The sequence below is a fragment of the Falco biarmicus genome, chromosome 1 (genome assembly GCF_023638135.1).
Source record: "Falco biarmicus isolate bFalBia1 chromosome 1, bFalBia1.pri, whole genome shotgun sequence".
Taxonomy (NCBI): Eukaryota; Metazoa; Chordata; class Aves; order Falconiformes; family Falconidae; genus Falco; species Falco biarmicus.
The window spans coordinates 109,829,494-109,853,314 of record NC_079288.1 but is presented as its reverse complement, the minus strand read 5'-3'; the positions used below and the strand labels follow the sequence as shown (position 1 = coordinate 109,853,314).

Genomic DNA, 23,821 nt, shown 5'->3' with positions numbered 1-23,821 from the left:
AACACTGAAAAGACATATTAAGTGAAACAACTTAGAAAAGAAACTTCACTTTATTATGCAGCACTTAAGTCATCATTCAGGTTATCATCCTACAAGTCTCACTCACATCCCTTAAGGATTTATACTCCTGACAAGAAATCGGTGCAAAAATACAGAGCTGAAGTGAGCAGCCTCTGAACCACAACCAGTCAGAATTCCAGGGTCGTCATGCAAATCTGCAGATACTATGAAACAGCTGCAAATAATGAAGACAAAGCAAAACAAGGTAACAGCTCCACATTCATCTCATTTCTCACTAAGAAATCAAAAGCAGCAATCTGAAGTGTCTGAGAAAGCCTCTATTTGTCAGTGCCAAGCATTTCTGCCAGCTGAATTTCAAAGAATTTCCACTGAAAAGGACAACATCATCAGTTTCAAAGCTGGAAAATGTATTCTCCCCTCGGTGTCTGTTGGTTCCTCGTTTACATCACTCACAGCACTCAGGACCAGGATCTTCACTCCAGTGGGCTCCCCATTTCTCAGTCACAAGCTTAATGAAGTAGCTATGACTTGCATACAACTTGAGCTTCTCACTGATATCAACCCACTTCACTACTCCAGCATCATCACCTGCTTCCAGAGGCAAGTTATCCATTGTCTCACCTGTTCACAAAACAAGAATTAGGACATGCTATTGCATCTTCTCTCCTGCTTTTCCTTCTTATATCTGATCAGTTCCACCCTTCCACATGGCTCCTTCACAGGCAGCAACCTTCAACTGCTTCTCAGAGAGAAGCCAATTAGGTTCCTCACTGATTCTGTGCCAGAAACCTTTTTCATACTTGCAATATTTTAAGGCAAATCTGAGTGGCAGAAGTGGTGTTAACTTCTAGGTTACCATCAGCAGCCTGACAAGTTACAAGAAATCATTATGACAGCATGTACTCACTACTGCAAGTTCAGCCAATCCCTCTAGCTTGGTTTTTGTTTGTTTCGCTAACATTTGACTGCTTCCTTTCTCAGGTACTCTTCTACAGGACAAACCAAATTCTAAAACTTTATATAAACTTAGAAAACCAGAATAATTAAAATTTTACTGAAGGCTCTAAAATAAGAAATAGCACTTAAAGAGGCATGCAGAAAAGCTTCTGAATTGCTCTTTGAAGTTTCTTACTCCGTTTCCAAAAACAGTCCCAGGACTTCACAGACAAACAACAGAAGAAATGCTTTTATAAGTACTACAAAATATATAATAGAAACAAAGACCAAAGGAACAGTATCGTCACTGTTTCTGGGGGCTGATAAATCAAGAACATGTGACAAGTGAAGCATCACCACTGGTATCTACTACCCAAAACAAAGGGGAAATGTTCACGTCAGAGTCTTCATGTAATGATGTCTCTGACACAAACAAGTTAGAGACACCTAATTAGACTGACTTACCTTAAAGGTGAGATATGAGAATCCAAAATAACAGATCAATCTAAGAACTACCAATGTATGCCCATTCCTACTGGGTTACAGAAATAAAGTGAGGTCCAACAATTAATCCGGCAGAATAATCAGGATAAAGTGTCTCAGAGCAATTACAACACCGAAACAATAAATGCAGTGAAAATCTGCCAGCAGCCACGCTCCTGAAGCACACACTAGCTACTAAAGGAAAAATAACAAAGGAAACTGACTAACCTTCCACCCCAAACTCATTAAAAAGGGAAATTAAGCCAACTCAAGAAATATAGAATATTGGACAATTCGTGTCACTATCTCCATACAAAGACACATGGTCCATAGCTTAGAACTAGCTAACGAATAAGTTTTCAGGCAAAGCCATATATTTCTTATTTCAAGACTGATGGAAACCAAAAAGGACTACCTGTCATGGCTGAACATCTTTGGAGACAAGAAACCCTCACGCCTATTGGTTTAAGTCCAATATTTTACACCTGACTTGCATGCTCCCCCAATTTCAGTCAGTCTCAGCCCAACACATATCCCAATCTCAAACCCACATGCAGAGCAAAAGCCAACGAAGAGCACACGTGGAGATACCCACCGGTTTCATCATGATAGTTCACAGCCTCTGTCTCCATCCAGGCATTATCAGTGTTACGAGGATCATCCACATAACCTCTGTACACCTAAGGCCCCAAACAAACCAAAACAAGCTCAGTGTCACAACAGACAAGGTGGAATCAATAAGAAGTTTGGTTTTTTTCTTTCCCTCTGGTACATTTGCCATTAAGAGTTTTCAAAAGTCCCTTCCATCTCCTACACCATGAAAACCCAAGTATCACAGCTTACTTTCATTTGAGCTACACTTTTTCAAGTTCCACACAGCTGAGAGTTACATGCATAGCTCAAGAGGCTATCACAAGAGAGACAGAGCTCACCACAAAGTGTTCCTGGCTGAACAGCCTGTGGAGCTGCTTCTCCAATTCTGCTCTCTCCTCAGGTGATTTCTGCAAGGAGTTCAAGGCCTCCTCCCCAAATTCTCGCTTCAGGGTAGCACTAATCTTCTCCCCTGGGTCCACCATCCCCTTGGGAGGCAGAGAAAGAAAAAAAGATTATCATCCCTCAGATTCCTCTTCTTTTTACTGTCCTTTGGCTCTTTATATATTGCATCCACCTGCATCGTACCCTGGACATGAGAGGAATTTTACATTTAGTTGTAAAAGCAAACATACACATCCTTCAAAACCTGCAATGAATTAAATTGTGCCTGCATTGAGCAAAAGGTATGGTCAGAATTAAATATGAATACCACCTTGCAATGCAGAAACAGCAGAAGGCATACCAGGTGATGCTTGGGCAAAGCTAATTCAAGGAGCATTTCTCCTCACCTCTGCAATATGAGGTCGTTCCTTAAAAAGCATGCTTTTAACACACGCACACCAGTTATTGCCTCATGGCTTTACCAAGCGGGGAAATGTCTACTGTCTCCAGAGCTTTGCTCTTACCCCTGGAATGGCCCACTCTCCACAGTCTCTCCTCTTGATAGCTACAAACTGTAAGATGTTTTTGCCAGTAACTGGATGAGCAATTTTATTGCCACTTCCATCCCTCTTCCACCTGCAGCAAACGACAAACAAGAACATTCTTTGCGACTTCCTCACACAAGGCCCTGAGAAACAGCAAGGTCACCTGTAGGGGCGGTGGGGGGAAGAAAGCAGCAAAAGAACAGTCATGGGGGAGGCTGGAGGGCACGGCACCAGCGGGTGCTGTGCGGCACGATCACAACCAAGGGCAAAGCACCGAGTTAGCTTTGCACACCTCTACCAACCTTCCTCAGCCAGAGGGGCAGAAACCACCCCAGAGGCACATTTCTGTAGCCACACTGACAGCAGCCGCTCCTTTGACAGCCACATCCAGCACATCCCACCAGGTGCAACACTCACAGAGCTGCACTTGTGCCTATCCATGGAGATAAGCATGCCTTCTGCTAGAACAGAACATGCATTCAGGCTGCAATACCTCTGACCCATGCACTCAGCACAGGGCCACAAACACCCATCATTGCCTTCAGTAAAGAATTAAGAACCACGTGTAGTTAAAGCAAAAAGCTACCTCAACAAAGACAAAATAAAAACAACTTGTCTTTTACTTTCAAGGAACCAGCTCCGTAGCATTGGCAGCCTTCTGAAAGAGGGAAGTAAAATGGATTAGGGTGATTTTCACAATGGTTCTACCTTCAGCATGGCACTTCCTCGCTTGCACCTTTGGTAACTATACAATCTTTTCTGAATTTCTTTGTGCAAAACAGTTAACATGTATGCACAGACTCGGCTGGCAAAAGCACCATGAAAACAGAGCATACACTCACAAAAAGAGAGAAGCCTAACCCCACCTCCTCCTGCAAGATACTAGGCCAAGTTAGTATTTCTTACAGAGCAAAAGCAGGCACACTGCTTTTTTTTCACTGTTGACTGATTACAACAGAAAAACCTACTCCTGCAATTCAGCCTGCCTCATCTAAGGCCTTTTGGCATATTAGTTATACAGTAGCACAGTACCACCTAATCCTGTCAGTTTTTACATTCATTAAAGATGATTATTTGTATAATGTATTTCTGCTGAATTATGCTTCCTGGGTTAGTTTTTAAAAAAATCTGTTTCCTCAGCATTTCAGAAGCTATTGCTTGACATAAGCAGTGAGTCCTTACTCTTCTCCACAGACAAAGACTAAAAAATTATGAAATTCATGTTCCACATGTCTATCTCCTTTCAGACATCCATATCTGAAGGGGCTTACACATTCAGAAATACACACAAAAGGCCTGCGAAAAGTATTAGCCTGTCCAGAGATGCACAGAAAAAGCAAAATGCATGGGTTTTTTTTACTCTACTGCAGGGCACTTTTCAGCCACCTGTCCCTTACCTAGTTACAACAGGATCAGCAGCATGGTTTGGTCCCCAGCGCCCTAACAATCCTCTGCCTGTGAGGCCAGTCCTTCCTGCTGGATTTCTGAAATAAGTAGCACAGTACATTAAGCATATTTACTTCCCCACATTCAAAAGACACTCCAAGTATTCTAAAAAAGCAGCTTCAAAGAAGCTTAAATAACAGCAAATAGCAGCAACATACATCTGGTGCTACTATGTGCTTTAAAGAGCAAGAGCGCAAAGCATGCTTTTCTTCTTCATCAATGTCTTTTTGTGTTTGACAATACAGGAAAAGGAATATACAAAATGGCTTTGTCATTTCCCAGATCTTGTCATGTGATACTCCTGATCAAGTGTTACTCTCACTGCGCTCACATGCTTGTCTGGAAATTGAATCTAGTTTCCAAGACTATAGATGCACAGAGCATTCAATTACGCACAAAAGGCAGAAAGAAAAGATATTAATTTTAGATAAGATTACCCATCTGGGCTATGTCAGGATTTGTCAGTGGAAGGAAACGCCCTTCCACTCCACCACAGCACACAAATGGTACAAAAGTTTCAGAACCCAACAACTGGTCAAACTGTGGAAACAAGTAATTCAACAGACTGTTACTAACAGTTAGACTTCCTCTGTTCTCCAGTGTCACCACAATCCTGTTGTGGTAGTACTGGCTAACCTTTTAGTGCCTCTCTGCCACAACCTTCTTCCAGGAAGAACTCTCTGGCCCTGAGGTCTCATTTTTCCTTTCTCTAGGGGACACTACCTTGATTTTGTTCTAGCAGATACCATGTATCAAAACCGACAGACCTGTAAGAGCTCCGAAACTACATCCCTGAAATGAATATGCAAACGAAAAAAACCACTCACCGGGGCCTCCCGTTTTCAACCACATACAAACCATTCAGACTCTTCCTTTCCACTTCTCCATCTCTCTCATTGAATTTGGGAGAAAAACCTTTATCACTGCATGGGAAAGAATAATTTAATATAGGTAAGTTATAAAATGCAGAACACTCCTCTGCCCTACAAAAGCTTGAAGACCAACCACCAGACTGGCAATACCCACCTGACCAACAAGCAGTTTTCACCACAACTTAAGCTAAATGCCCTCCTTTTCCTATAGGAAGCTATAAAGTCTCAACCTCTACCAATGACAGTCTCCCTGTACTTAGTTCTGCAGACATAAGCACACCCCTCTAAAGTATTTAACATTGCATCTCTCTAGATTTTTATTTAGCCAAAGTGTTTCAAAGGTGTTATTGTTAAGGTTAGAATCACAGAATTGTTTAGATTCGAAAAGACCTTTAAGATCATAAAGTCCAACTATTAACCCAGCACTGCCGAGTCCACCACTAAACCATGTCCCTGAGCACCGCATCTACATATCTTTTAAATACCTCCAGGGATGACTACTCCACCACCTCCCCAGGCAGCCTGGTCCAATGCCTGACAACCCTTTCGGTGGAGACATTTTTCCTAATATCCAATTTAAACCTCCCCTGGCACAACTCAAGGCTGTTTCCTCTTGTTTTATTGCTTGTGACTTGGGAAAAGAGACCTACCCCCACCTGCTTATAAGCTCCTTTCAGGTAGTTGTAGAGAGTAATAAGGTATCCCCTGAGCCTCCTTTTCTCCAGGCTAAACACCCCGGCTCCCTCAGCCGCCCCTCACAACACTTGTGCCCCAGCCCCTTCCCCAGCCCCGCTGCCCGGCTCTGGACACGCTCCAGCCCCTCAGTGTCCCTCCTGCAGCGAGGGGCCCAAACCTGAACACAGGATTCCAGGGGCGGCCTCACCCGTGCCCAGTGCAGGGGGACGGTCACTGCCCTGGTCCCGCTGGCCACGCTGTTGCTGACACAAGCCGGGATGCTGCTGGCCCTCCTGGCCACCTGGGCACGGTGCTGGCTCGTGCCCAGCCGGCTGCCCACCAGCACCCCAGGCCCTTTCCCCCCAGGCGCTTCCCAGCCGCTCTGCCCCGGCCTGGAGCGCTGCGTGGGGCTGGTGTGACCCCAGGGCAGGACCCGGCACTCGGCCTTGTGGAACCTCATACAAGTGGCCTGGGCCCGTGGATCCAGCCTGCCCAGACCCCTCTGCAGAGCCTCCTGCCCTCCAGCAGATCAGCACCCCTGCCCAGCCGGGTGTTGGCTGCAGACTCGCTGGGGGTGCACTCGATCCCCTCGCCCAGATCACAGACCCAGATCACACGAACCAGGACCGGCCCCAGCGCTGAGCCCTGGGGAACACCACATGTGCCCGGCCGCCAGCTGGATGTGGCTCCATTCCCCACCCCCCTTTGGGCTCGGCCAGCCAGCCAGCCTTTTACCCAGCCCGGAGCGCACACGTACAGGCCGCGAGCAGCCGGTTTCCCCAGGAGATGCTGTGGGACACGGTGTCAAAGGCTTTACTGAAGTCCAGGTAGACAGCACCCACAGCCTTTCCCTCATCCACTAAGTGGGTCACCTTGTCACAGAAAAGAGATCAGTTTCATCAAGCAGGGCCTGCCCTTCATACAACCCTGCTGGCTGGGCCTGATCACCTGGCTGTCCTGCACATGCCCATGTGATGGCACTCAAGATGATCTGCTCCATAACCTTCCACAACACAAAGGTCAGGCTGACAGGCCTGTAGTGCCAGATCTTCCTCCTGACTGTTCTTGTAGATGGGCATCACATTTGCTAAATTCCAGTCTTCTGGGTCCTCCCCAGTTAGCCAGGACAAAGGAGATATTAAGTACCTCAGCCTTTTCCTCATCTTTTGCTACTATGTTTGCCCCCACATCCAATAAAGGACAGAGATTCTCCTTAGCCCTCCCTCTGTTGCTAATGTATTTATAGTAACATTTTTTAATTGTCTTCTACTGCAGTATCCAGATTAAACTCTAGCTGGGCTTTCCCCTTCCAATTTTGTTCCTGCATAACCTCACAACATCCTTGTGTTCCTGCATAATCCTCAAAACAACCTCCAGAGTTGCCTGCCCCTTCTTCCAAAGGTGGTAAACTCTCTTCCCCCCCTCCCGCCCCCGAATTCCAGCCAAAGCTCTCTGTTCAGCCAGGTGGGCCTTCTTCCCTGCCAGCTCATATTTCAGCACATGTGGACACAGCCTGCTCTTGCACCTTTAAGATTTCCTTCTTGAAGAACACCTAGCCTTTCTGGACTCCTTGGCCCTTCAGGACTTCCTCCCAATGGACTCTGTCAACCAGCCTCCCAAGCAGGGCAAAGTCTGCCCTCTGGAAATCCAAGGTAGCAGTTCTGCTGAACCCCCTTCCTTCTCCAAGAACTGACAACTATCATTTTGTGATCACTATGCTCAAGACTGCCTCCAACCACCCCATCACCCACAAGTCCTTGTCTGTTCACAACAGGTCCGGTGGGGCACCTTCCCTAGCTGACTCACTGACCAGCTATGTCAGGGAGTTATCTTCCACACGCTCCCGGAGCCTCCTAGACTGTTTCCTCTGTGCTATTTCCAGCAAACATCTGAGAAGTTGAAGTCCCCCTCAAGAACAAGGATTAGTGATCCTGAGACTTCTCCCAGCTGCTTGTACGATGTTCCATCTGCCTCTTCATCCTGGTTGGGTGGTCTGTAACAGACTCCCAGCATGATATATCTACCTTGTTGGCCTTCCTCCTGATTCATACCCATAAACACTCAACCCTATCTTCATCACTAAGCTCTAGATAATCCAAACACTCCCTAACCCATGGGGCTACCCCACCGCCTCTCCTTCCTTGCCTGTCCCTTCTTAAGATTTTATAGCCACCCATTGCAGCGCTTCAGTCATGCCAGTCATCCCACCACATTTCTGTGATGGCAACTATGTCAGTTTTTCTGCTGCACAATGGTTTCCAGCTCCTCCTGTTTGTTGCCTGTGCTGTGTGCACTGGTGTAGATGCACTCTGGCTAGTTAGAGAACACAGAAAGATGTTATCCACTGAAAAAATGAAAAAAAAAGATTTTACTAATTAAAAAATTGAGCAGAAATGTTTATTACATATGATTTTTCAAAATTTCCAGCTAATAATCACAGATTTTTCAAGATTAGCTTAATGCTAACCTCCTATGTCCACCTCTGAAAACTGGTAGAGAAGCAGCTGTCTACATAAGCTTATTTCCTTTTCCAAAAGCAATTCCTCTCAAACCATTACAGATTTCAAACTACTGACTAGCTTCTACCACACATAATTAATTTAGGAAGTTACACTAATACCTAAAACATTACTCTGCATTTTCAAGTACTACCAACACCTACTAAAAGATTACCTGACACTTTTCCAACTATCCCTTGGCAAAACATCAGCCACCCTACGGAGCCTGAAGAGCAGTGTGCCTTGCAATCAGCAGAATACTAAATCAAATTAGGAGCAAGTAGAAGCACATGTTCACACAGCAATGGGAAACAAAGAAGGCAAGGCTGAAACCTCAAGTGCCACTGTCTTCTGATCTTTCTACACAGATGTGATAATGTGAAATGGTGATTCCTGTGTGTGCACAAGTTATACTGGATGCATGCATCTTTCTCACCAAGAAGCATATTACAGCATTCCTTGAGAGGAGAATATACACACAGAATCAATTAAAAAAATACACGTTCACAGAAATTAATCATGCATTCAACCTGTCACATTTCCTGGGTCAGAGTGCAAGTACTAAACTTCTACCTTAATTCTTTTCTCATCTTGCATTCAATCCATGGACAAGTAGATTATGAAAACGTTCTGCCAAATTCTTAGAGAATTAGATTTTTACTTAGCTCACAACACAGAGAAGCAGCGCTACACAGCATCAACAGCTGTCCATCATTCAAATTAACACTACTCTTATCTCAATCACCAGCTCAGTAAAATTATGTGTCAAAGACCTTCACAGCTATCCCAAACAATTCAGTTCCCTAACCACCATTCTTCTAGGTCTTGAATTTCACACGTCACTGTCTCACTTAAACTGATGATCTTATTAACTCAGCTGATCACTGTTTTCTGCTTCCATGTTCACAGGAGAAAAGAGCCACAATTTTCACTCACTTGATTTGGGGATCTGCCCAACTGGGTCCAGCCAAAACAGACATCGCAGTGTACTCCACAGGATTATAATCTTTCCACTCAACCAACCAGCCCACTTTATCTTTAGGAACTTGGCTACGCTCAACATGCGATCCTGGGTACGGCGAGGTAAGAGCTTTGCTGTGGTAGAACTTAACATTATAACTGTTGAACATGTTAACAGGTTGAAGATGAGCCCAACAGTTCGCAGACGAGTTACTGAAAGAAAAAAAGAAAAAAGCACCTCATTCATTGGGCTTCAACCCTGTAATTTAATCCCAGATCTTCACAGTACACTACAGCAAGCAGAACAGAACACAAAACATCGCTCAGTAATACATCATTGCTTCTTTCAGACATCATGCAAATGTATACCGGGACAACAAATTCTGAATTTTATCTTCAGCTTCTTGAAGCAGAAGAGTATTCTGCTAGACACACATGAAGATTTCATAGCATGAGTGACAAGCTGAGAACTAAAACTGCCATTCTGTACTGTGTGGAACACTGACCAGTTGTTAACCATATACAAGGAACACCTCAGAGATATTTACCATAAATGCAGCAGAAAGGCCTGCTTGAGTATTAAATCTCAGTGCGGGCATTTCATCAACAAATCGGCCCAGCCTTACAAGAGTCCTGCTTCCACATCCAGTGGTAACGCAAGTAAAAACACGAATCAAGATATCCAAATGCCTGAGGAACACAGCTCCACAAGTTGCTGTGATCAACAACATATTATTTTGTACAATACTGAGCAGGATAACACATACCTTTTTCTTCAATTTCTAAGAAGGCCAGAACCATCAAACTAGTTAAAATAAAAAAATACTTGGCATATTTAGTATTTTATTTTGCCATGGGTTTCAAAGAGCTGAAAAACTAGTCAACCATCAAATATTTAACAGCAGATTGGGTTAAAGCGCCTGATCACCAGCTCTTAAAAACTCTAGAAAGATTTCCTTCAACACACAAGGTGGCCTTCCTGTACTTTTTTTTTTTTTTAACTATTACAAAAATCAAGAGTATTCACTCTAGAAAAGATGCTCAAAGCTCAGTAAGGGACTGTAAGCTACAAGGGTATTCTAGAAACAAGATATTTATCAGTTCTTAGTGAAAACTTTTTTTTTTTTTTATAAACAATAAGGAGTCACTTCAAGCATACAAGGAAATACATCTCTGCAAAAATACAACCAGGTTTTAATAACATCTGGGCAAGATGATGACGGGACCAATCAAAAAAGCAACTCATACACTATTAACCCTGTTATTTGAATATAGATGTGAATATTGGATTATAACTAGCAGAACAGACCAGGCTTTTTAAAAAACACCGGTTCCAGTTCTAAATTTCTCATTCATGCTATTAAATCTTCAGGTCCCTCTAGGGGGCTGGGTTCATCTTCAAGCTGAAGTTGAGAATTCCTTGGTCAGTTACAGCACGCATGTTCAGCCACGTGCACTGCTGGGGTGATGCTCTCAAGAGCACAAGTCACCTCACAGATCACCTGAGGCTCATAACATCTTTAACAGAAGAGGGAGAAAGGCCACACTTGATAGGTGCCAACCTCCACATGCAGGTCAGTGTTACACCGCTCTTCTGGTTTTGAAAAAGCGCATCAGTCCAGTTTTAAAGACTGATGGTTATTCCTGTCATGTCCCAAAGGGACAAGCTCAGCTGTGCAGCACATCCCACCCCAAGCCCCCGGGGGGCAAAACAGCCCTGAGGCCTTGGCCCAGCAACGAGGCAGCCCCTTGAGAGCGGGACAGCACCGCAACGGGACCAAAAGCCAGCAAAGCCCCCAGCTCAGGAACGCTCCGCGGCTGAGGAGCGCCAGCCCCAGCCTGGCAGGGCACGGTACCTGAGGGGAAAGCGGCACCGTTGAGCGCATCGGGCAGGCCGGGCGGTCAGCGCAAAAGCGAGAGAAAGCACGGCGGCTGCCCTCGTGAAACCGAGTGACGCTGACACCGAGGGAAACATCGCCGCCGCCACCGGCCCCGCCTCGGCTCCACGGGGCTGGGCTCGGGCACAGGCCTCCGGTGCGGGCGCCGGCCCCCCCGCCTGGGCAGGGCAGCCCGCTCCGAGCCACCGCCGCCCCAGGCCAGCCCAGGGAGCCGCCAGCCCCCTCCCAGCGTACCCCTGCCCGCCCAATAACCGCCGCCGCCGCTCGTACACTCGCCCCTCGTCGGCCGGGCCGCCGCAACCGCGAGCGACGCCAGCCCGCCGGCTTGTCCCCGCCCGTGGACACGCCCCTCCCCAAAGGCCGCGCTCTCATTGGCTGCGGCGGCCCTGAGGCGTGCAGCCGGCTGTTGCGCTCGGGTCGCTGCGCGGTGTCGGCGATCGCGGCGGCCGCCTCTCACGGGAGCCTGTGCCCGGCCGGGGCGGGGCGGGAGGAGCCGGTGCCCGCCGGGGGCGGGGCCTCTGACTGACGGGGCGGGCGCGGCGCAGGGCTCGGCGGGCGGCGGGCGCCCCCTGGCGGCGGCGGAGGGACGCGCAGCCCTACTGCGCCTGGCCGGGCCCCCACGGGCACGGCGCTGAGCCCCGCACCACCGCCCGCACGGGCCCGCCCCGCTCCCGCCCCGGGCCGCGGCGCTGCCTCCGCCGCTGCTGGGTCCGGCTCATTGCGGCGGGCAAAGGGCGCTCGAAGGCACAATGAATCCGTTTCTGGGCCTTCTCCTGTTCCTGGCTACGCTCGTCTACTCCTACCTGGAGGCTTTCGTGAAGCTCTTCGTCCCCGCCAGGAGAAAGTCCGTCCGCGGGGAGCTCGTGCTCGTCACGGGCGCCGGCCACGGCGTGGGGAGAGCGACGGCGCTCGAGTTCGCCCGGCGCCACAGCCGGCTGGTGCTGTGGGACATCAACAAGGTAACGGCGCCGCTCCTGGCCCGGCCCCGCGATCCCCGGGGGCCGCGGGGCTGCCAGCAGCGCACCCCGGGACCCGCATCCGCACCCGCCGCCACCGGCTCCCGCTCCGGGGCTTGGCCCCGCTTGCGCCGGGGGGTGCGGGGCGCCGGGGCCCGCCGCCACCCCGGGCAGCCGCGGGGGGACGCGGTGCCCGGCCGCTCGGAGCCGGAGCCCGCGGGACCCGCAGGGAGGCGGGCACCCCCGCTCGCCCCTCCGGGCACGGCCGCGCCGCGCACCTGCCGGGCGGTGCTGCCGGCGCCGCTGCGCTGAGCCGGGGCCGAGCCCGCTGCGGGCGGGCGCACGCACGCTGGGGACAGTGACGGCTCCGCCGCAAACGTTTACACCGGCCCAGACTCCGCGTTTCGGCTGAACTGGCTGGAACGCCACAAGGGCCGGGCACGTGGCGCGGTCAGGTGCAAACACGCAGAGAATGTCGCGCAGCAGGTGGCAGTGGCTGCGCGGAGGGGTGCGGGCTGGGATCAGGGCGCAGCAAAGGTGCCTGGCACGGTGGCCCACAAACTCCGGAGGGGTTCATCGTGTCATCCTGAAGCTGCAAAAAAAACGAACCCACCACAAACAAAAAAACCCCAAGAGACTACTAGCATAAGGGGATGCGCAAATACGGAGGTTATTGTGTAATATTTTCAGTGTCCATTCATCCTACCCATTACAATTAAAATCAGACTTTGTGTATATGTGTGGTCATGTCCATCTTCACAAATGGTGCCGGGTTACATGGTATTAGACTGCCAGTGTGTAAAGGGCTGCTGCCGAGCGTTGTCTGTGTTCACTAGAATGGAGGAAGAAGGAAAAAAGAATAGTGAGTGAGTGGGCTTTGCTGCTGGGAAATAGGTTGTAAGGATAAAAAATAAGCAGGCATTGAAATACATTGCCCAGGGATGCAGTGGCTCCTGAAGATTTTAAGAACAATTTAGATGATGATAGAAGGTCAGAAACAGCATGATCCTCTTGATCCTGCTTTGAAGCAGAAAGATGGGCTTACTGTTTTTTCACTGTAATATAAAAGATGGACATTGCCACATGCTTTTCACACTACTGGTCACATCTAACACAAGCTCCAAAATGTTTAGTCAAATGATGAAATGCCTACACACTAAATGTGGCTGTATGAAAATAGCACCTTTGTATTTTGACAGTTTCCTGTCACAGGAACAATGCTCAGATCCAAAATATGAACTGATGCAACAATTCACACATGTTACTGAGGGAAAAAAAACCCTGCCTTTGTTTCCAGGGAGCAGTGCTTGGGCTCTGGCATTCAACTGGGAATCACAGGCCTTCACTGAGACTGGCAATGTCCACAAATGGATCTCAGTAAAGCATGTCCTCCATATCTATCAATAGCTGTTCTGGTAAGAAATGCCTCTCAGCTGTGCACTTTGGAGCACACCTCTCGTCTCACACCCAGTCTGTGAATACAGCAACACACAGGCCCACTTTTCATACCTCAGGGGGGTGTGGGGGGTGTATGTCAGCTGGGCCTGTGGTTTATGAGCCCGGTTTATAGTCACGATGTCCGCCTGCTGGCTGTGAAGTCACCAAGCGCGCCCTTTCTGCAGCCGAGCTACGAGTGCTTCACCAAGGCAAACTCACTCTCGTTGCCACATTCCCTTTCCGACAGTCACTCTACACGGGTCCAAATTCAAGGTTGGAAAACTGGTCCTCCCACGGACCCTGGCTACAGCACTTTCCCTGGGTAGCCAGGAACTATCTAGGGGCTTGGCAGCCGCTAGGCAATCCAGACAAATCCATAGCCTCTAACTGGCCTGCTGTGGTGCCCGAGCAGCAACACGCGGGCAGGGTACAGTTGCACACACGTGTCTTTCTTTTCTGCCTCGTACAGCATGGCGTTGAGGACACGGCAGCAGAATGTGAAAGGCTGGGAGCCACTGTTCAAGCCTTTGTGGTGGACTGCAGCAAAAGGGAGGAAATCTACAGCGCTGCAGAGAAGGTAGGGGAGCAGGGGCACGTCCAAAGGCTTACCCAGAGCTGCTTGATTTTCAGAAAAGTCAGGAAAACAAGAAAAGAGGTCTTGTATGCAAACCGTGCCAGCCCCTGTAATCTTCCCATTTCTTGCGGCTTTCTGTACGAAGAGTGAAGTAGCACTTCGAGATTGCAAGCCGTCTCATCCTCTTGTGAGGCTCTGGCGTATTGCACCTCATTGCAGAGTTTGCTCCTTAGACTTCTGGCCCCTGAAGAAACTTCTGCCTTCTAGTTTCTTGAACAGCACGCAGGCAACACTGGGGACCTATGAAACACTTCACTGTCGAGGATATGGTCCAGCTGGCTCAGAACAGTCTGCCTGTCCATAGTCCCAGCTGTGACTACACAGAGCATACTGTGCCTGTGGGCAATGCCTGGAAGGCTACAAATACTAACAGTAATTAAGGGACAAGCATCAGCTCTAAACCAGGTGTCATGGTACCACTGCACAGTACCTACCACGTCTGGAAACGTGGCGCATTCTTACTCTCTCTCTCCCTAAAAGAAATGACACTAAGAGTTAAATTAGTTGTCATTTGTCTTCCTCAGCCTTGCATGTTTTTGACAGTGAATGACCCGCACATTTCTGGGTTCTTTCCTGTCCAAAAGGTGAAAAAGGACATCGGGGACGTCTCCATCCTCGTGAATAACGCTGGTGTGATCACAGCTGCCGACCTGCTCTCGACTCAGGACCACCAGATTGAAAGAATGTTTGAAGTCAACATTCTTGCTCACATGTGGGTAAGGGCCACTACCAGCTTCCTATCTATAGGTTTTTGGGAGCGTTGTTCAGGAGGCATATTTAGACTCTTTTCAGCTACCAGTGAATTACAAAAGCATCTTTCGGAAGCGTATAGCACAGGGGCACCCAGCTAGACTGACTGTTGGGAAACTTGACTAACCTCCTGCTGCTCTGAGCCCGGCCGAGTGTTTTCATTCTCTCTTTTCTCTGTGTGAGCCACCCGGCGACAGCCTCATCTGCAGCATGGGTTGGTCTCTGTCAGAGGTGTATTAGGGTTCCTCTTTGCAGCAGGTAGTTTGGGCACCTGCAGCTGAGCGCCGAGATCCTGCAGGGGGACGGTACACAGCTGAAAAACACAAAGCAATGTTTTTATCAGCTGACCTGCACAAAGGGCAGCCAGCACATGGCCCAAATGGCCAGTAAGCTGCAGGGCACAGCCAGGCCTGGACCCTCCCTGACTGCAGCCACCAGCCAGGCTGATCTCCCCGAGTGCTCCTCCCTGCACGGTTTGTACCTTGCTGTGTCACCACCTTCCCTCCCGGCTCCCTGAGCTACTTCCAAGCCCGTCTGCCATCAGTCCTGCCTCTCCTCTCTCATCTCTCTGCAGACTTTCTCACAGCTTTCTCCCAGCAGTCTGAGTTGAGGTGACACAGCCGGGGCCTACCAGAGCTGAGCCTTGGGTCCTCAGCATGCCCACAGCTGACCCCTGAGGCAGGGCACATGCCCACAGGGGTTACAGAGTGGGACGGTTTCAGCCCTTAAGGACTCCTTGTTTGTGGCAAGAAAAGAGAAGCTACAGGTTGGCAAGTGTTGTATTCTGTGTGCTGGGGTGAGACACTGGCAGCATTGCTGCTGACACCTGAAACCTGGAAAGCAGCCTAGGAAAGATGTGCAAATCAGCTCCTGTTTATAGCAGAGTTCCTGAAACATTCCTGCTTGGAAAACAGGTTCCCAGTTGTGCCAGCTGAACGGAGAACAGGGGTGTCTGTGGCTGTCAGAATCAGAGGTGCTGTGCAGCACATAGCATTAGCATTAGTTGCTTTATTAATCATAGTCAGGGTCGGTGCTGAATATGCCTAACAAAACATTGTTCTTTTCCACCTTTCCCCCCCGCCCCCTGCATTTTTGCCTCTTGGTTTAAATGACTTTCAAGACCACGAGAGCTTTTCTGCCAGCCATGATGAACAACAACCATGGTCACGTTGTCACGGTGGCTTCGGCAGCAGGCCATTTTGTGACTTCTTTCATGGTGGCTTATTGGTAAGTGATTTTAAAATCAGCTCTCTTCATGTTATTTTTAATTGCGTCTTCCCCATCAGTAAGCACAGCGCACCCCAAACCATCTTGCCACTGGGTATGGTACGACCAAAGACCCTGCTGAGGAGGAAGGAAGCACACCAGCCAGCACTTAAGGATGCCTGGAGGTTCTGCCCGATTTGCTCATTAGGTCTGACTGAATCAGGAGCAATGGTGTAGGAACAGTCATGAGACACACCAACTAATGAAAGCTTCTCCTTTTTTCCCTCCCTCACCGATGCAGACTTTTGCTTAGCAAAAAAGGTATCCTCTTCCCTTCTCCTTCTTGGAAAGCAGTGCTCCTGTGAGTTCTTGTAGTGTTGTGAAGTAAAACCCTAGTACGTAGATTTTGATCTTTCTGCTGTTGTGGCTGTGACGGTAGTGTATAGAAATGCTTCTGCCATCATGACATAAGGTTAATTTCTGACTCTAAAATTACCTGCCAGAAGGTAGAAGACGTAATTATGCTGTGTTGTGAGCAACCTCACTGATGGAACTGAGAGGTCAATAGAGGTCAATACGCGGCCTGTTTCTATGAGAAGCCCTTGAATCCGGATGCGTGAACAGAAACACTGTTAGACTGCACAGCAATTCTGCGTGCCACCTAGCCCTCTAAAGAGCAGCTCCAGGCAGAGCAATCTTCTCCTGGGAACACGCATTCTTACAGAGTCACTCACCCTTTGCAATGGGAGAGCTCCTGAGCCAGGGATTTTACTGGGATTACACTGTCCAAATCAATAGCAGTCCATACCCCGATTCTCTGGCCCTGCTTTCTTTTGGAGTTGGCTTATACTCCTGGCCCGCACCAATTTCTGTGGCAGTATGTTCCTCAGTTTTTTTGCACATGTAATACTCTGTTCTATTTCAAAACTCACACGCGACTGTCACAAGATGCTCCTGTGTGGTACAAGAAGCAGTAGAGGGTTGTTCTCTATTTCTGCTCTGCCCATCCTTCTGAAGTGTACAGCCTCTGGGTGCGCTCCTTCTGAGAATCTTCTCACATGGGAAAACGGGCAAGTCCATAGATTGATGCACATTAGCTATCATTTTCTAAGAATTCCTGACATTTGTCTTGTCTGTTCACCACTGAGGCAACTTCTTCTGAAAGATGCCCACTCTGCATTCCAGAACTACTTCCCCAAGCAGCAATATCTAATGCAGCACTACCCTCTGGCACAGGGAAAGTTAGAACTATCCCCTGCCCTGTCTGTCTGCTGGATTACATTTTCTTGCCTCCTATTTGCAGTTGTAGAAAGCTAGAAATAGTATTTCTGCCTTCTCAATTGTGCTTTTCCCTTCCCGCAGTTCAAGCAAGTTTGCTGCAGTTGGATTTCATAAAGCTCTGACAGAGGAGCTGTCTACCCTGGGAAAGGATGGAATCAAAACTACATGTCTTTGTCCCGTTTTTATAAACACGGGCTTTGTCAAAAACCCCAGTACAAGGTAACTACCAGAACTCTGCCTCCCTGTCCTTCCTTCTCTGCATCAAGGCACTACATACTAGCCCCAGCTGTAGACCTTGCTTTCCAGCTGACTGTAGGAAGCTGGAGATAAACGTTTGTATAGCACCGGCTAAGGAAAATGTGCGCTGCCATTTCACATGCATAACGGTTGCATTTGAATTACCTGAGTTTGTGCGTAATTGAAGCACTCTACATTAGCTAGTACTGCCCCTGTTGTACCGCTGTAGCTCTTACACATATGTGTTCTTGTCTAGGCTTGGAAAGATTCTGGAGGTTGACGAAGTTGTAGAGGCCCTGATGGAAGGAATACTGACCAACCAGAAAATGGTTTTTGTCCCATCACAACTAAACATTGCTTTACTTTCTGAAATGTAAGTAGTAAAAGAAAAAAAAAAAAAAAGGGGGGTGGGAAGACACGTATTAATGCTAAGTACCTGAGTATGTAAGTATCTAACTTTTAACATCTGATTCAAGATTAAGTTTTATTTTATGCATTTTGCAGCCATGGTAGTGAAAGATAATGGTTTGGCGGCATAGCAAACCCTGGAATGACAGCCAGAAAGCAGTTCACCTTCAACGCTATCCCATATTTTTTTTATTACCTTCAGCATTGTATACTGGCATACCTCCTAAATATTTTAGTATGAGAGTAACACGTAACAAGGTAATGAAACAGCAGTGGGTCTTTATAATGGCAACAGCAGACACCGTACACAAAGGTTTTTTTGAGCCCTCTCATAGATTCTTGTGATCCACTTTCTACAGCTAATGATATTCACCTGCTCTGCATGCTGATACGGAGGGAGTGAGAAAACAAAGAGAACCCTTTTTTTTTTTACAATGCCATTTCCCTTTTGCCTGCAAACAACGCTTTCTCTGAAACAGCAGCCTCAGAGAAGTTCCAGACAGAGCTGAGGACCTGCTGCTCATTAGTGTTTGTTTCTTCATGTCAACGCCAAAGACTGAGGTCACAGAGGCTGGGAAAATTGCTTTAAGTGGGCTCTATTGCTTCTCTCTGCCACGTAAAGCAAGATTTGTGCTCTCACACATATTTAATATCCAGGGAGACTGCTCTGCTGAGGAGACATTTTTACCAGAGCTCAGGTTCCAAACCTGTAATTCACATCAGAACAACTAAATTAAGTTTTCTATTAACTTCCGCGGTATCTCATGAAACACGTGGTAATTTCTTGTTTGCAAAACCTGACACCAGACAGTGGGAAAAAGCTTTTAAGTCTTTTTGTATCTCCAAGAGCTCCACGCTGACAGTGCAAGTCTGCAGAAGCATAGACAAGTCAAACCTAAAGCTGTCAAAGCCCTTACTTGGCCTTTTTTCTTAATGTGGGGCAGGGGTACCTAACAAGACATGACTCATAAAAAAATCCTAGTAAAGGAAACTGCACCTCAGTTTTAACATCTCATCCTTCCATAGGCCTGCTGCTTTTCAGAGTATAAACCCCTCAGTACATACCTGTCCCTGTTCAATATCAAACCTACCTAGATCCTGCAACAATATTGCAACCCCAATACTGCTCAGTAGATACATATACCTGGCCTTGGAACTGTCATAAAAGAAATGGGTGGGACTGGAATTAAACTAGAAAGAGACTGATGAGGGCTACACATTCTCTGGAAATAATGGCCAGGTTAAGGCTTTGTCTCAGTCTTTGTGTGTGCATGCATTCTGCTCCCAGACCAGCTATTCCCTCACCTGCAGTGCCACTTTTCCCCGTAATTTAAGTTCCTTAAGCCAGATTTAATTTCACATTATTATCTCTTCCAGGTTGTTTCCAGAACGTGCCCTGGATCTTCTGAAAAAGATGACCAATGCCAAGTTTGATGCAGTTGTTGGGCAGAGAAGCACCCAGTGAAAAGCAAAACTTGATTCTCATTTCCCAGTGGCATGAGTGAAACCCAAACATGTGCTGAGCGTAGCTCAGCTGGTTTGATTCAGAGCAGAACTAAGACAGATGCTTCCAGGCCATTTCCAAGCACAACTAAGGGTTTATCCCACACCTGCAGTAGGGACATACCTGCGTAACATGAAGCGTTAACAAAGCAGAGATGCAGCTCTAGAAGTCTAAAGGGCTGCTTTGGCTGTGTGTGTTGCATCGCCTCAATCTCCAAGTGCTGAGGCAGGTGGGGATTCTCTCAAAGCTCATCTTTGAGACAGCACCACTGTCTACTTGAGCACAAAGGGATTGCCTGCAACTATGTTCATATGGCCTCATCCCTGAGCAAAAGCATCTTGGAGGAAGCAATTTATAGAGGAGGTGGGTGGCCTGTTTCACCTCAATTGACCTTTTTAAATTTTAAAAAATGTGCTCTAATGAACGTTCAAGAGTTTCATGTGCTTTGTAGCAAGTACCTGAAATAATACAGCCTCGTTTGTAGTGCAATACCCAATTACACTGATTATCAATTATGCATTTACACCATCAGCATTCCTTATTCCAAATAAATACAGTTCTTTAACCCAAAGGTGTCTCTCAACAATGAAAGTGGCAACCAGGTCCAAGGAAGGACAGTGGAGCAGGTGCCGCAATGGTGAAGGGGTCAGGCAGAATCTGCCGACAGGCAGGTCAGGCTGCAGGGACGAGGCAGGTCCCCGGTCACACCGGCAAAGCACATCGGGATCAGTGAGGTGCAGGGCCAGGCATGGCACGCCGGCAGCGCAGCCCGTGCGGGTGGCAGGTGGCCAGGGGGCAGACGGTGCATGGGGGAAGGTTCCACCTGAGCCACCTCACAGCTCCTCATCACAAGCTGGCAGCCTGCTCTGACAGGGCCCACCCCGACCAGCAGGTTAGGCCCCCAAAGGTCTTTGGCCTGTGGTACAAGAGAACAGCACCTGATGACACACGGGTCAAAGACCCCTTCAGAGCACAGATTATCTTTCCACCTACTTGTGCAACTCCTGACTGTGCCAGGCCCTTGCTGGCTCACAGCCATGTGAGGGAGGCCTCAACATGCTGCTGGAAACGGGTGGCTTCCAGCAGAATCCGTCCCACTCACCTGAGCATTTCATGTTGTTCTGTAAACTGAGGTTCTTCAGAAAAGGGAAAGCCTTCATCATACAGCTTCTCCTGCTCTTAGGTGGCAACAGGTAGGAGTTTGTGCTGCTGGCAGCACAGATGGCAAAAAATGGTTTCTTTTTTGCTCGTGGAACAGTACATTCGGGGTTTGTCAAAGTAAGAAGTTCCCAGCTTGGGATCTTCTGCTTCTCAGTGCAAAGATTCCTGTAGCCAAGATAGGAAAAGAAAGAAGGGGTTTGCAAAATTCAGAGCATAAAAAAAAGTTTTAAAGCCAATTAAAGGACAGTTTGGCACAATTGCCATTTAAAATGAAAGCCAAATTGCGTGTTTTGTGGTGGCCCTGCCTGTCTTCCCCACCCCCCACCCCTTCCTTTTTTTTAGTTAGTTATTGCCTTTTTGCTAAGATGACAGTCCTGTTACATGTGAGACGCTTGAAGCCAGAGCACATCTGTTTGGCTTTTTCATTACGTTCAGTTCCACCTATTCTTACCTACTGAGGAGTCAAAAGACGTGAAAATAGTGATGATTCAAAAGCCCTGTCAGAAGGAGCAGCATACTGGCCAAAATATTTGTCCGTACCACTGATACCCAAAGGCTAAATCTCTACTTTATTTTTCTGAAAGTATTTGACAATTGTCTCTCATATTGCTAGCAAACACTGTTAGAACTTTCCACTCAGCTTAGCTTCTCCGAGTACATACCTTTTACATTTCTGCTATTTCGTGGCTTAAATCTTTTTTCAAAGAAAGGGTACAGTACAATCCAATGATTCCGAAGAAAAAGCTCAAAGAGACCCAAGACAGACAAGTCCACAATCTGATGAGTAGGCCCTCTTCTCAGGAAGAGAAGGGGAAGGACTGGCTCCAGTAGGACACATCAGGAAAGACATTTGGCTTCTCTGGGCCCAGTATTCTTAATAGCCCTGAGCATCACTCAGATTCTGATGGCAGCATTAAATTGGAAGACAAAACACATCTGGGGAATAAGCACTCTCCTGCAGAGCATGTTGCTCAGCACAATTGCACCTAAGCAAAGGGAGACCCTGTTCACTTCTAGCTTGCCAGATCTAAACCAGTCTCTCAGCTCAAAGGAATTAATCAGGCAGCACAACTTGTGCTCTACTCCACATGCAGCTACAGTTCCTCTGTCTCTCTGGCTACAAGTCTTCTGCTTGGCATAAAGAAACAGACACAAAAGGAAGGATTTAAGCCTTCTCCTCCTGAACACCAGTGACAGAATTGAATCACCAAGCCTCCCAGGCTCCTCAGTTCTCTTTCTGGCCACAACAGAGAACTGAAGCTCATCCCAAAGTCTGGTCATTATGGGTGCCTAGCAGGAGCCAATGCAAGCAAGCTTCATACAGGCACCTACATTTGTACCAAATTTGAAAAACAATACTTCACACCCTGGCTTAGGACACATCATGAGCCAGGTTAGTGATTTCAGCCTCATGCTCTGCCTCCCTCCGAGGCATCTCTTGGAGTCGGTGCTTCCCCACCTCATGCATCTTGGCCACGGCACTGACTGGAGCCCTGTGCCAGGAAAATAACAGCACCGCTGAGCTGTGTAATTAGGGTCTGGCCCAAACACTGATGTGTTAATTAAGAACAGAATGAAGTTTAGAGAAAAGTAGGAAGTGCTTAGCTCCAAATCTCTTCACTATAGTCAACCCAGTCTCCTGCATACAAGATGAGTAACAGGGCAGCTAAAGCACCAGGACAAAAATATCCTTTTCAACAACTCTGATCTTAACTGGAGACTGATTAGAACATCAGAGGACAGATGTTCATTCTTCACTCTTCCCCTAGCAGCTCACAAATATCCTTAAGTAAAGTTATGAACGTGAGCTGGATATATCCAGTTTTCTAACTGAAAGCAAAGGAATAAGCTCAGAAATCCTTTTCAAATAAAACCATGCAGTTATATCTTTATTGCTGGATGAATCACCTAAAACTATTTTCTCCATTTCCTACAAGCACCCCTGTTTGGGTTAAGGTTTGGCATGCCCCATTACACAGACCCATGTCCAAGTGTGAGTTGTGCATTTTAGATTCAATTAGATAAGTATGATCCAATTCACGCAGTCAATGCCATTTTCCAAAGGACCTGAGGAAACTAAACATCTGTAGCATAAGATGGAAGGCCTGGCTACGGATAACTAGTTACAAGACAGAAAAAGAGGGAACAGCCAGCAAAGAGTTCACCTGTGGAGTCCCACGAGCTGAAAGGACATGTGCCATTTGGCTTTGGTCAGGTGACCTGAGAGAGGAAGGTAAGTGACAAAGTCTGCTGACAACACACAGGTAAGGTATTCAAAGGAAGGAAGGAAGGACAGACGGACAGACTTGCACTCACCATGAAGAAAACTGCCCAAGGACCTCATGAGACTGAGCAAATGGGCAGTCACACAGCAGGATTCGAGACAAAATTACAATACAGAGTTAAAGGGAGCCCCAAGGTGGTTTTGCCAGTAACTGGATGAGCAATTTTATTGCCACTTCCATCCCTCTTCCACCTGCAGCAAACGACAAACAAGAACATTCTTTGCGACTTCCTCACACAAGGCCCTGAGAAACAGCAAGGTCACCTGTAGGGGCGGTGGGGGGAAGAAAGCAGCAAAAGAACAGTCATGGGGGAGGCTGGAGGGCACGGCACCAGCGGGTGCTGTGCGGCACGATCACAACCAAGGGCAAAGCACCGAGTTAGCTTTGCACACCTCTACCAACCTTCCTCAGCCAGAGGGGCAGAAACCACCCCAGAGGCACATTTCTGTAGCCACACTGACAGCAGCCGCTCCTTTGACAGCCACATCCAGCACATCCCACCAGCTGCGGCTCGGCACGTTGCGACCCCTCGCAGCGCCGCCACTCCGAACCGCCGCCGCCGCCGCTCGTACACTCGCCCCTCGTCGGCCGGGCCGCCGCCAATCGCGAGCGACGCCAGCCCGCCGGCTTGTCCCCGCCCGTGGACACGCCCC

The 23,821-nt window shown here is 48.0% G+C and overlaps 2 protein-coding genes across 4 annotated transcripts; one reads left to right on the top strand and one right to left on the bottom strand.

Annotated features, from left to right (window-relative positions):
* Window positions 1-31: 31 nt before the first annotated feature.
* On the bottom strand, window positions 32-23,731 carry NUDT9 (nudix hydrolase 9). Of its 3 annotated transcripts, none has more exons than XM_056360062.1 (11): window positions 23,571-23,731; window positions 23,200-23,359; window positions 20,821-21,048; window positions 15,214-15,357; window positions 9,388-9,624; window positions 5,234-5,329; window positions 4,358-4,444; window positions 2,940-3,051; window positions 2,373-2,519; window positions 2,036-2,120; window positions 32-642 (listed from the first exon to the last, which is right to left on the bottom strand). In XM_056360062.1, exons 4-11 carry the CDS (start codon window positions 15,246-15,248, stop codon window positions 467-469), a joined length of 975 nt encoding a protein of 324 aa, XP_056216037.1. In that variant the 5' UTR covers window positions 15,249-15,357; window positions 20,821-21,048; window positions 23,200-23,359; window positions 23,571-23,731; the 3' UTR covers window positions 32-466. The 3 variants fall into 3 exon arrangements, with proteins under 3 accessions (XP_056216037.1, XP_056216032.1, XP_056216024.1); XM_056360057.1 differs by having other exon boundaries at window positions 15,214-15,399; window positions 20,825-21,048; XM_056360049.1 differs by lacking the exons at window positions 15,214-15,357; window positions 20,821-21,048; window positions 23,200-23,359; window positions 23,571-23,731 and adding an exon at window positions 11,268-11,542.
* On the top strand, window positions 12,012-20,293 carry HSD17B11 (hydroxysteroid 17-beta dehydrogenase 11). Its single transcript, XM_056360083.1, has 7 exons — window positions 12,012-12,268; window positions 14,172-14,279; window positions 14,921-15,052; window positions 16,207-16,313; window positions 17,655-17,792; window positions 18,067-18,183; window positions 19,596-20,293. The coding sequence occupies exons 1-7, from the start codon at window positions 12,059-12,061 to the stop codon at window positions 19,681-19,683; spliced, it is 900 nt and encodes a 299-aa protein (XP_056216058.1). The 5' UTR covers window positions 12,012-12,058; the 3' UTR covers window positions 19,684-20,293.
* Window positions 23,732-23,821: the final 90 nt, after the last annotated feature.

Excerpts from the sequence above, each read along its gene's own strand:
- NUDT9 (XM_056360049.1), bottom strand. The coding sequence starts at position 11,386 with ATGTTTCCCTCGGTGTCAGCGTCACTCGGTTTCACGAGGGCAGCCGCC. Across the intron at positions 4,445-5,233 it reads GTTGAAAACGGGAGGCCCCG|AAATCCAGCAGGAAGGACTG; the intron begins GTGAGTGGTTTT and ends TACTTATTTCAG. Across the intron at positions 2,121-2,372 it reads TCAGCCAGGAACACTTTGTG|GTGTACAGAGGTTATGTGGA; the intron begins GTGAGCTCTGTC and ends TTGGGGCCTTAG.
- HSD17B11 (XM_056360083.1), top strand. The coding sequence starts at position 12,059 with ATGAATCCGTTTCTGGGCCTTCTCCTGTTCCTGGCTACGCTCGTCTAC. Across the intron at positions 15,053-16,206 it reads ACATTCTTGCTCACATGTGG|ACCACGAGAGCTTTTCTGCC; the intron begins GTAAGGGCCACT and ends ATGACTTTCAAG. Across the intron at positions 17,793-18,066 it reads GTCAAAAACCCCAGTACAAG|GCTTGGAAAGATTCTGGAGG; the intron begins GTAACTACCAGA and ends GTTCTTGTCTAG.